Genomic DNA, 13,491 nt, shown 5'->3' with positions numbered 1-13,491 from the left:
GAGGAAAATCTGGAAAACGGTCGGTTTCAATAGGATCTTTTAAACTAGCTGTTGATAGTACACACAATTCCAGAAGAATCCTCTGTAGAATTTATTGTGGTGAGATTTCTGAACGACCTCTCTTTAGAGGTAACCTGACTAAGTTAAACGAACAAAATCTGGAAGACAGGCGATTTCGATCATATCTTCCAAAGCACTGAGAACACTGCGATTTTTCGCGTATCTGGTGCCAATCGACTTTTACGAGCTATATTCGAAGAGAGAAGAAATAACAGTAATAATAATAATAAACCCATTAAGTAAGAATTCCCTGAAAAACTGGGAAATCATGGAAAATAACCGTTGAAAAGTGACCAGCTTACTGTTAAGTCGCGATCTTACCCAAGCGTTAATGAATAATTCGGAAACGACCCATCAATACAAGGATTTCTTTTCGAATATTCTTGTTTGTGTTGTCTTTCAATTGTATTGTCATGTACTGTACGTTTTTCTGCGATCTCTACGCCGATGATTAATAAGAAAGGAATAGGTGTGATTTCCGAAAAATTTCCTGGAATTTCCTTGAGCACTTGACATCAAACATCATCCACAACCAGTCGGTTACATATTTCATTCGAAAAAAAATTAAAAGCTTTAGGACTTCATCTCATAACAACACTTCGAGATGACGAGATTTAAAAACAAGGTTGTCATCGTAACAGGTGGGTGTTTCGAAGAAATTATCTGATAAGTTATCAACACAGTACTGGGGACAAATTCAACGAGTGAATATTCGAATAATCAGATCTGAATACACCAAATAGTATTCCGTTCCCAAGATTCGGAATCAAAAATCCACTAGAATAGTCGAATTTTGCACAAATACTCCCGGGACCTAGGGATCGAATAGTCGAACGTGCTCGAATATCTATTCGAATTTATTGAGTAGAGACGCCTCATCTGTGACATTTAGTATAATTATTCGGCTATATTTGAAGACCGCAGTTCGTCGAATCCGAATATATTCGAACAGAGCAGCTTCTCGGACATGTGATTATTCGAATAGTCGAATGATTTCGAGAATTATTTCAAGTGCAGATTTTTGATTTAGGAAGTTTTTTTTTCCTTCTGTGCCTCAGCTTTCTGCTTCATAGTGCTGGCAGATTAATTCATTTGGAAAAATGTTAAGGATCCACATCGGGTATCGGTGCCGCCACCGCTTTATTGTTCGCAAAGGAAGGAGCGAGAGTGACGGTTACAGGACGAAATGAGAAAGGTGCCAAGGTGTGTATTAGTATTGTATTGCAAGGTAATTAGGTTTAAAAAAAGGAATTCAACGAAAAAAAAAGAAACGAGAGAATTTTAAACGAAGCAGCATATGAGAAATGGAGTAGAAAAAAATGAGAAACAAACTCAGCTCTGACTATAATACCCCTTCAAGTTTGTGTATTATATTCGCAGTTGGTAGGAGATTTGGCTGTGGCTCTGCACGATCTTTCGGTAGTTCGAAGCCGTCCCGGTGCCAACCAAGCCTTTCACCTCTTCGAAGTCGATAAATTACGTATCAGACTTGTCTGGTAGGATACAAACACTGACCTGACACATTGGCTACACCACCCAGGACCATGTATACCGGCTAGACACACGTTCCTGAACCTCAAACGATTGTGAATTGCAGTTGAACGCGTTGATGCATCCCAAGCAAATTTGTACGCCAAGGACTTTATCCTTATATTTTTGTATGTTCATTCTCGTACTTTTTTATATTCACTATTCATTATTTGTTATTATTTTCTGTTACTATTAATGATGAAGCTTGTTCTACCTAGAGTTGTAATATTTATATATCTATATTTATTACACTAAGAATAATATGAAAAATGTGAGTAAAATGATGAAATATAAATTTATGAAAGTATATGGGAATTGGCTTGGGACAAAATTAGGAGTGTTGTTGTGTAAAATTCAGGCGAAATTCTGGTAAGCTCTGTTCCATCTTGTTTTCTTTTTTGTTTTTGACACAACTGCAGGTGTTTTCAATAAATAAATAAATAAAATTTCCTGACAATTAAAAGAAAAACAAAATACTTCTTTCAGAATTTTCGAGTATGTTCAAAATACTACTACTAATTTTTAAGGAAACAATTGATGCAATTGCTGATATCGGCGTACCAGAGGATCGCGTTCTTTGTGTAATTGCGGACGTAACGAAAGCAGGTGATCGTGAGAAGATTGTGCAAAGTACTGTTACGAAATGGGGTCGTCTAGATGTCCTGGTATGTCCGCTTAATTCTATTTCGTTTTTTTTCTACTTTTAAATTTATTTTTCCATTTTTATCTTACTTTTTTTCTCTGAATGCTTACTAGTTTAGGTAAATAACGCCGGTGCATCAATCACGCATGGAAAAACAGGTTTTGAAAATAATGAGGATGCCTATAGGGATACAATGGATCTAAATCTAACCAGGTCAGGTTTATAGTCTACACTGAGCGCGTTCAACCATATGTGCGCGACGTACCTTCTGTTGGGGGAGGGACAGAGAAGAGGAATTGCATAGCAGCTGTGCGGTGTAATTAGCAAGCGAAGCAGCAAAAGAAAAAGGGATTTGTGGAACAAACTAATCGATATCGCCATGTTTGCCTGGAGGACCGCGACGCGTCCGCTGCAATTCATGCCCTGTCCTAGCTGGGGCTCTTACGCTCCTGTTTCTGCTTTCTCAGTTGAGCATCGTGGCTGTCTTGATGAACAACATAAGTGCTTCGCGTTCACGAAAAAAAAGTTTTTCTGGAAAATTCGAAAAGCAGGGATAGAAAATTCCTCGTTTTTGAAAGTATGTACTTCTCTTGGATAACTGGAAAAATTGTCCCGCAGAAAATGTGATCATGTTAAAATATGACTACGAAATAATAGCCTAAGGTCACATTTTTTAAACTTTTCCATCTAAAGCACACAAACAATGCGTTATTTTAGTGTTCTGCAGCTCACAAACGTGGCTCGACCTCATCTGATTAAGAGTAAAGGAGAAGTTGTGAATGTTAGCAGCATCATGGGGCTGAACTTTGGAGTAAGTTTATTTCTGTATTTTTCGATTCCTTCCCCTCTCTCCATCTCTTTGATTAAAACGAATTGAGCTCTTTTCAGTACCCAGAAACACCGTATTATCCAATAGCGAAGGCGAGCCTGGATCAGTTAACCAGATGTTTATCGCTGGACCTAATTCGACATGGTGTACGTGTGAATGGAGTGAGGTAAGTCTGTCCATAAGGATTTGAGGTTTTTTACCTTTAACCTTTTTTTAATTTTTTTTTTACTAACTTTTCCTTATAGAAGTTAATCTCTACTCGTTTAATTGTTAATAATTGTATAACTAGTAGTTTAATAATAATTTGATCGATAATTTTGAAGAATAATTTAATAGTTCAAATACATCCGCGATTGTGCAAGTGTTTTTATACTTTGCGTAAGCAGGGTTATCTTAGCCTGGTCCTTGACACTGTTTTCTTCCCGTTGCGTCATTGGCGCAGTGCGAAAAATGTCGCCCGCGTTTGCAATATGGTCCATTGACGCTTAGGCGGGCAGCGCCGATCGATACCGGCGACGTTATCGATCGACGCGCATCTCTTATGATTTTGCGGCTAATGAAACGGTAAAGGAATTTTTTATTTTTTTAGGAACTATTTTAGGAATTTTTATCTTAATTTTTAATTTTTAATTTTATTTAGGGCTTTTTTTATTAAAAGAAAAATAAATAAGCTAAGAAAGACCTAACAAATAAACAAAAGAATAAACCATTACCTAGTTTGAAGAAAAAAAAAAGTACCATTTTTCAGTCCTGGCCTAGTAAAGACACATTTCCTAAATCGTATGGGTTTAACGAAAGAACAATCGGAAAAGGTAAGCAATTGACGAAAACGATTAGAAACGTGCGCAATAAAAGTACATACATCCACATTTTAGGCGTATAATTTCTACGGTACACAAAGAAATTGCATTCCACGTGGGAAATTCGGCGAACCATCAGAAATCGCCAGCGTGATCGCATTTCTGGCTGATCGTCGTTCATCATCGTTTATCGTTGGACAAACGATTGTCGTTGACGGTGGTTCTTCGTTGATTATGGGAATGTACACCTATGATTTAGGAAGAGCCCTGATTTCTTAATGTTTTTTTTTTCTGAAGAAATTTCATGAACACGTGATCTAATAGTGATTTGTAAAAGGAGCAATTTTTATTTCTTTTTCATCAGAAATTTCCGAGTTTCAATAAATATATTTATTCCAGTTTTCTTTGGTACATATCAAAGAGGTGAATGATTCATTTCCTGTTGAAAAACAAAAAAAAAAGAGCAAAAAGAGCAGAAGAAAAAAAAACAACAACAGAACTGCAAAGTTGCGAAAAATACAATTTGGATCCATCTAATCGAAGCGATTCAGGATCATCCCCATTAAATAAAATGCACAGAAAAAGAGTTAGGTCACTTTAGGTAGTAACAAACCCTGTGGGAAATAGTGAGAGATCAATAAAAACAATAATAAATACAATAGACAATAACAATAATATAATGAATATATAAACACAACAAATAATAATAAATATACTAACAATAATAATAATTAATATTTAAGATGAAACAAAAAAAAAGCAGAAAAAAGATTATATCATGAATAGCCAATGTAAAAAACAAAAAGAAAGAAAAGAAAAGAAGAAAAAGAGAAAAAAGAAGAAGAAAAGAAGACAGGAAAAAGCTTGTATCATGAATAGCCAATGTAAAAACAGCAGTAAATAAATGAATAAAAATCTAACTCGAATGAATTCGTCATTTTAGTACAAAAATGACTTGATGGAGTCACGACCCACAAAAACCCCCCGTCAAATCAGTAGCATCGACCGCTGAAACTTGTCACTCCGTGGATCCCTGTGACCCTCGCTGCCATTCATTTTACCATTCTGCATTTTATCGATTGATCAACCGATCATTACCTTGATCTGCCAGTTACTGCTAATAAACTAATAGATGATAGAACAACATGTTAAACCTCCAACAACTGAAGTTAGCTAGCGGAGGTGAGTAGGTCATCAGTTATGGATTTAATTTTGATTTCATGGATTTCTTTCAGGGTTGTTTATACGAGATTCAGTTAGGAGTTAGTCGGTGTTTGCTAATTGCTAATTCAATTTAATTTTTAATTCAGATATTAATGTGTCGTGTTGTTTTTACATTACTTATTCAAGTTAATTTCTCAAATTTCATTGTAAACCGCAAGGTACACGTCTCAGAATGGGGAATTTAGAGAGTATTACCAGTATTTTAAGGATGAACTGATTTGGCGATTATCCTTAGAAGCTGAGCATTGGTTCAATCCTTGATTTCGGTAACTTCCACTGATTGTAACTCCCGTATGGTCTGAAAGCCCGAAACGATAAAGCTCCATTAACGGCATCAGCCCACGAATCCAGGGTGGTACGGGTTTCAGATGGGTAATACGGGGTCGTAGGGGGTTGTGGGGAAGAGGATGATTCCTTTCATACCTCCCTGTATCAGTGTAAAAAGAGTGTAAAGTGTGGGCTATTTCCTACGACGGCTTCTGCTGGAAGCGCGCCACCCATTCGCCCCTCCTCCGCCTGCGATTCGTCCGAGTGGGCTTTCGACGAATCGCAGACGGAATGGATTCGTGGGGTGATGCCTTTAAGCGCCTTCTAGTTGGTTCCCGAAAAGAAGACCCTCCTTATCCATACAACAATGATGTACCAAGAAAGTACCAAGAAAGGAAACGATATTTTGTTCGAGTCAAAACAAAATGAGAACAATCTATCTAATGAATCTATATCATAAGAGTATGTATTAATGTATTATTATTATTATTATTATTATTATTATTATTATTATTATTATTATTATTATTATTATTGTTATTATTATTATCTATATATTATTGTATTTATTATCTATATATTATTGCATTATTATCTATTTATTAATCGTAAAAGTATATTCTTCTTCATCCGTTTTTCGCTCTTTCCTTCTTCGCAAGCTTTTCCTTCTTTCCTTTTCCGCAAGCTACCTCGAAATGAGGTTAATTTAGAATAATTCACGGATATAGACCATAAACTTACTTCTCTCCTAAGTGCAGTCATGAAGTAATAAAGTATAAGTGCTTTTGTAATATGATTTCCCCATGCCGATCAATTCCAATCCGGGAACACTTCAAAATAAGAGGAAGAATGCGAGAAAAAAACAAGTTGAGTGCAATGTTTCCACATGTTTTTAAGCCGGCATGTTAAAAATACGATTATTTGAGCCGCACGTTTGAAACCCGTTGGGAATTGCTTTGAAGTCCTCAACGAAGTGAAGTGTGTTGTCAATTTTTTTCATGTGAAAATTCCGCAACTACCAGTCTCATGTCATCTTTTTCCTCCACTGAATTTTGCAGTGATTCTGCAACAAGTTTTTTTTCCTTCCACGAGTTCTTATTTCTCCACAAAGAATATCTATGTTGCCACACGTTACAGTAAAGCTTTCACGAATAAATACGAAAATTTTCGGACGGCTTTGGATTAGGTGCCTCAGGGGATTGAATCGAAATGTCGTCGAAAATTTTTTAAAACTTAGCCAAGAGCAAACTCTTAGATTACTTTTCAATGTTCACCTAATCTGTATTTCAAATCAATTTTATACACATTTGCTTATTCTACGTATTTTATACTAATTATATTATTTTTGATTGTATACTATTTCTGTTATGTTTCACATTTATTATTTCATATTTTTGTGCCATGAGTTTTATATTATATATATATATTTACGATATTTTAATTTATTTTTTCTTAACATTTTTCCTTTTTTTCTTATTATGTATTCAGTGTGTAATATCTGATGTTAAGTGTGTAGCTTAAAGAAGCTATAGATTATACTTTGAAAAATTTCAAATTTTCCCTGACTATTTACCTAATTTTGAATTTTTCCTAATTTTTGATTTTTTTTTAAATTTTCTAAATTTTTATTTTTTTCTCAGCTTCCAGTAGATCACGAATTTCCTACAGCTCCCCGTAACTTAGCTTTTTCTTGTCAGCTCCTTCTGTCGTTCGTTAAATGGTTTTCTCGCAAGTTCTCTTAGTTTTTCCTCAGCCGCGCCGCGACCGCCCGCGCGGCTGGTTTGCGTCGCGGTCGCGGCGCTGCCCAATACAGATGTTGGGGAATTTAAATCAACGAGTGATTCAGCAAACATCGCAGTTCAATCCCTTTTGTATCGTCAAACGATCCAGCATATCTAGTGATTCAATAGATACGTTCCTTTAGCAAATAGTGACATGCGTTGTGCAATTGCACAAAATCAATACCTATCGTATGCCGGGCTAGCAAACCTCCTTTTTGTTTTTCAATTTCAACAATTCAAAAGGAGGGTATAGTAGAAATTCTTTCCTCCTCCTTTCTTCCCTCCGAACTGCTTCGTAATCCCCGTTGTTCACAGTCAATTAACCATTTGTAATTGGAAGATGTATTGCATGTCGCTTCGGTTCGAGCCGCTTAGAAAATTGTGGATGGTTTATATTTTCCAAAAGCTCGCTCATCCTTTTTTTTCCCGTTCCTCTCGCACGCTCTCTTTCCAGAAAAGGCATTTATGCGGCAGGCTTTCGGAGCTTACAAATTTGATTATACTATCGTTATATTCTTCTTCCGGGATTTCTCATCAGGAAGAGGAAGTCTTATGAAAATAGTAAAGAACAACAGTCAGCCAGACGTTTGAGAACAAGGAAAAGATTCAGCTAAAAATTCAAAGTTATTCTTTTTCAAGTTATTCAAAACTACCCTGGTTAACTTTGAGAATTTAAGCAAATTTTTTTCTTTATTCTCAAACGTCTGCTGTGCTGTGCTGTGCTGTGCAGACGAGATCTTTTCACAATGATCAATTTCTCGTCGCTCTGCTGAGGATTTCCGTACTTTTCAGTGTGCTTTTTCCTGAACGTCTGCATCAGGATTCGCTTGAGAAAGTAAACAACACTTGAACAAGATAAATCTCACTTACTGCTTTGAGATTTCAAATAGATGGGGCATGGACGCCCCTCAATCCATTTGATTTCTAAGCAACCATCTTAAATTCTTTTCATTTTTCCATATTTTGGCGCTATATGTAAGCGAAGAAAAAATATTTGATGAATCTTTTAATTTCTCTCGTAAATTGCCGTTTTCAGTTTCAGCTGAAATTCGCTTCCGTCTCAAACGGAATTCGTATTCGAAACTCGTTTTTCTCGTTTTTTCACCATTTTTGTACTGTTGTTGTCTTCCTGTGCGATTAAATTGAAAACGAATTGAATTTTGAAGAATGTGTGCTGCTGACTCTGCTCGAAGCATCTGATATTCACGTGAAGTGTTTCATGACGAAATTTATATGGGCTATGCAATCGAGACATCGAGAAAAAATGTGCATTTATTTGTGAACATGCGCAGAAAAATCCTAAGATGGGGAAAAAACTATTGAGGAATCTTCCTGGAACGCTTCGTCGTCTAAAATTAAAGTGTTCTCGTTGTTGAAAGGCAATTTCATATTTGACGGATGTTTAAAGAGCTGGGTGGGAATTGGGAATTGAAGGTGAAGTGACGAGCGGACAGGATGTTCGCGGATCCTTTGTCTCAGGATGTGAAATCCTGGAGCAAAAGATCAGCGAAGATCATTCGCTTGCAACTGAAAAAAATCTGGAGGATATGATAAAAAATAGCAGGAGTTAGGATTATAAAATAATAAATTATAAAAATTAATAGTTACAAAATAAAAAAATAAAATAAATCAAAATTAAAATTATAAATTATAGTTTGAAAATAACAGTCAGGATTCTAAGCGAAATTTTTTTGAAAGATAGAATAAAATTGCTCCCAAAAAGCTGGATATAATTTTCAGTGGGAATAAAAAAATTAAACTTATTTAAGCCACCATTTCCACCTCTATAAAACCGATCTGACCTTATATAGTTTAAAATTTCAATCGCTCAGTCAAAAAAAGTACTCAGCGTTTATCAAACCTTTTAGGAAACGCTCTACTGCAACTTTTGATATTTATAGCTGCCTATCATTTGCAGAAACGAGGCAGGTGGATGTATTCGGTAATAATTTGGAATTAATATAATAATAATATAATACATAATAATAATTCTGCTTGACGAATGAAAAAATGGCAGCGTTTAGGCGGAAAATCTGATTATGAGGTCTCTAAGCGATCACATTCCGTGAAAGCACCCTGTACTGCTGGTCCTGAACAGAACCATCAGCCTGGCTTTGAGCCTTGAACGGCGGGAATTCCCCTTTCCCCTAATCGAACCATCACCTGTGATTCAAAGGCAGCGTACTACGAAACTGATGACGTAGGGATATCCCCAGGAAAAGATGGGATTATGGATGTAGATTACGAGTATTGGCGTGGCCACGCCCAATTCTCCCTAGCTGTCGTGAAAAACGAGGTGCGAAACAGCTTCTTGTACAAATTTTCCCACGAGGCATCTTATTACGTCACTTTTGGACACGTGTCGACCCCTTCAGTAGCACTACACATTGGTTTTATTCCAAAAAGCTGCTGAAAAACGCTCAATGATTGTCGTTGCTGCCTTCGCTGTCGTACGTGTGTAGGGATGGCGCGTTATAAGGAGCTTCGTAGGGAGACTCGTGCAGAAGCGCTCTTCCCACGCCGTTTTTCAGGGCGACTAGAAGGAATCTAGCGTGAACACGCTGATATTCGTAATCTACTTCGTATACCCTATCTTTTCCTAAAAAGATAGCAAACATTGCCAGTTTTATGGTATTTTGCCTTTATACTCTTAGAATCCTCTCCAGTTCACCGTCATCCATTCTTTTTTGTCTAGAAAACGGGGAAAAAATGCAAGTTTACCCCCCTCTACTTTGTGTTCAGGATTCCCTCTTGTTCTGCTTTTCGCAAAACAAAATAACGGAGAAGTTTACCGATGAAGTCTCTTATTATCCCTTAAATTACTATTTATTCAGGGTACAATTTCAGAATCGTATCTAGGAGATAATAAGCGGTTCGATGACGAGTATCGCTAATGATTCATTCGGAGAAAAACTCATTAAGGAGTTAATGAACGCTAGACGGATGTCCTTCGCCTAATATATTCGTTCTTTTCTAATTTCTCATTCGCCTCATCCTGATATTTTTCACAAAGGTCAATAGGAATTTCCTCTCGTGGAAGATCTACTCTTAATTTTTCGGGACGCTAACGTTACCGGTCCCTGAATCAGTTCTAAAATAATGGTATAAAATTTGAAGTGCAGATTGGTAGGTTGTTTGCAGTAGATTTTTTAGCAGTAGATTTAGATTTTAGGTGTCAATTTAACAAAGAGGAAAAATTCGCACCTTTGGGATCCTTTCACGAACACCATACTTTTGCAGTTGCAAGCAGATTTTCTTCGACTTTGCATTTTTTTAAAGTTTTTTTCTCGTGTTCTGCGATATTTTATAAAAATTTCAAAAAATTGAAAAGGAATTGCAGCGATGAAATGCATCCATTTGTAAGCGATCCCAGCAGGATATGGGAATTTAATGAAATTTGCCTAGAATTCATGTTTTTCTCGTTTTTCCTCCCGTTCTTTTCTCTTCTTTTTGATTTTTAATTTTTCACAAAAGTCCCATACAATACATAATATTGTTTCCGGATACAAATGCTTGAATTTCTCACGGTGTCCACAATTTATTAATGGATATTCGTCATTTTCTCACCGTTAATCAACGAACCCTTTGAGTGTTGCTCGAATAATGAAATTATTCGTGCGGAGCGTGGAGCGGAAAAAAAAGCTGCGATACGTCTTCGATTCGACTTCCTTCCTTATGTCTGGTTATACAGCCATGTTCGGCTTTTTGACCATTTTTAAATGAATTTTTTTCTGATCTACGAATTTCTGGTCGCATGGAGCGTGTTCATTATGCATTTTGTGCGCTTAGCACGATTTTTCCCGTTTCACATTCGTTCCAAATAACGGAACCGGAGGTGGTGGTGATTTCAGCTGCTTTCAGCCGTCAGCTCCTTAGTAGCGGTGGTTTTATGGATCTCCACTCAATCCTCCCTCCTTTTAAGGTCAATCTTACGGTTTCAACTCTCGTGATTTTCGCATTTGTTCATTTCTTGTTAGTTTCAGGGGAAAGTTCCAGAAAGAATGGAAAATAACTAGGTGTAGTTATAAGAAAGATTAAAGTAAAAAGAAATTAACATAATGAAGGTCGCCTGGACGAAGAAGGTATGTACAGGTTGCAACTTAAATTTTTTCATTTTCCAAAATCTTGCTTTTTTTCCTTGAAATTAAGCTTCCAGAAAAAAGTGGACCATTAAAAAAATAGAAAAGTTGTTTGATTTAACAAACTACATGAAATAAAGCACCAAAAAGGAAAGCAAAAAGAAAATTTTCCAGAAAATTTTCAAAGTTTATTCTACTCAAAAAAGATTTTCCAAGAATTTTAGAGCTTGTTCTACTGATTAGACAGCAGGCAGTACCCGATAATGGATTTATAGTGCAGAAATGGATCCACGGGGTTTTGAGGATTTTTCCCTGGATTTTTCCAAGCTGCTGTTCCGTGTGATTTCGTGCTTTGTTTTCGAAAAATTTCCATATCCTAGTTTTCGATTCTCAAAACATCCTTCCTTGAATATCAACTAGTTTTTTTTATTCCATCCGGAACAGAAAGTTTGCTGAAGAGCACAATGAGTTTTGAGAGTAGTCAGCAAAAACATCTGCTATCGTTTCGCATTCGAAGTCATTGGCGGCGGTCACCCGTGAGAGGAGTTTTTTTTCGCGATAGCAGATGTCTTCTGCTCCAGAAAAAAAAATCCTGGCACATTTCTGCTTTGCAGGATGCTCCAACGCCTTATAAATTAAAGACGTTTCGAGAGCCTGACTATTTACCTGTTTTGATAAATAAGGAAGGACTTATCCATAGAAATACCGCTCAAACCAGCATGGATAGGTAATGAGAGAAAAAAAAATAGAATTTATCCTCTGTGTTCACGAAGAAATTCCATCTCTGAGCCAGATATTAAAACTATTTAACAATTTAGAGAGTTATTTCCATTATTATTTTATTATGTCTTTTTTGTTTTGTATTTCCCTGCCGATCGGAAGTGACACAAAAAAGTGGCTGTTTTTTTCAAAAATAAAACAAATAAACCAAACAAATAAACATTTGAATAAGTGTAATAAAAATAATATTATAGTGACAAACAAATACACAAATAATAGAATAGAAAATAAAATAGAATAAAAATAGAAATAGAATAAAAAACAAATGTAAATAGAATTGAAATAAATAAAATTTTTGAAACACCAGCAGTTTTACATCGACTTATTTGTAGTTGACAATAACCAAATTTAATTGCAACATTTATTTTTCTGATAAATTTTAGCAATAATTCTTTGGCACAATCCTTGATAATTTCCTTTTCTGGAATTTTCTGGACACCAACGGATTACATGCTAGCATTCAGCTATTAATAGACTACATAGTAAGAAGATATAAATCATTGAGTTCTTCTCGGCTGCTTAATTGTTTTCGTTCGGCTTTTCACATCACGTCAGTGAAAATTGCATGGAATTCCACATTTTTCACATCGAGGCTAAAAATAGATCTTGTTTTCCATGTAGTTGTAATTAAGTCGACTTTCACATTTAAAATTTCCCAGACTTCTCGAATTCCCAGACTTTTGGTGGATTATTTAAAACAATTTTTATGCGAAATTAGACGTGGAGCAAAATGGGTGTTGATTGCATTGTAATTAAACGAATATGCATTGAAAGTGCTTTTTTTTCCAGAGGGGAGGCAGGAGGAGAAAAAAAAAACGTTGTGTACACGGATGAAAAGACATGAAACATGTTCATAATGCAAGGCTGTAATTACATGCTCATTTTGTATTCTTGCATGATATTGCTGCACAACGTTTTTCTTTTTCGTCCTCCTCCATCAACCGTGCAGACCGCCACCAGCTACATACAGCTTTTGCTGCCAACAGCCGCCTATGAATATGCTCTTGAATTCCGATTCTGCCGCCGTCTCGGATAACAATGATTTCATTCCTGAAAAATCTCTTCAAAAGCTACTGGAATAGGTCTTGGAAGACATTGTCTGCGAATGCAAAGAATGCAAAAATTCTGGATACGAATTCAAAATTATTACATTGTCTCACTCAAGTTTCTTCCCTATGTCAAAACTTTTTTTTCTTACAGTAACCTGAGTCCTTGTCAAAAAAAAAAACACTGCCAATAATCCATCGGATCCATCAGACAAAGGTTTTTTTGAGTATTCTGTTGACTATATTGTTGATTGGAATGTTTTTGTTGCTGAATAGAAAAATAAAAAAAATAAAAAAAAAGTTGGAAAGAAATTTAGTAGCAATTCACACATAACCAGTAGATATTTTTCAGCACCAGATGAGTTCCACTGGCCAATAGCGAATTCTTCGGACCGCCCTCTTTCTCTGACGAACTTTACACAACCTTCAAACTACTCTAGCGACCATTTTTC

At 36.1% G+C, this 13,491-nt stretch overlaps 1 protein-coding gene across 1 annotated transcript; it reads left to right on the top strand.

Moving 5' to 3' along the window:
• Positions 1–664: 664 nt before the first annotated feature.
• RB195_020597 (uncharacterized protein) lies at positions 665–4,141 on the top strand (the record flags this gene model as incomplete). The annotated part of the gene is made up of 8 exons (XM_064188963.1): positions 665–701; positions 1,169–1,263; positions 2,118–2,255; positions 2,352–2,446; positions 2,951–3,044; positions 3,122–3,228; positions 3,811–3,874; positions 3,938–4,141. 8 exons carry the CDS (start codon positions 665–667, stop codon positions 4,139–4,141), a joined length of 834 nt encoding a protein of 277 aa, XP_064044844.1.
• Positions 4,142–13,491: the final 9,350 nt, after the last annotated feature.

This window comes from Necator americanus, chromosome II (genome assembly GCF_031761385.1).
Source record: "Necator americanus strain Aroian chromosome II, whole genome shotgun sequence".
NCBI lineage: Eukaryota > Metazoa > Nematoda > Chromadorea > Rhabditida > Ancylostomatidae > Necator > Necator americanus.
The sequence above is the reverse complement of the archived record's forward strand: the minus strand, read 5'-3'. Positions and strand labels throughout refer to the sequence as shown.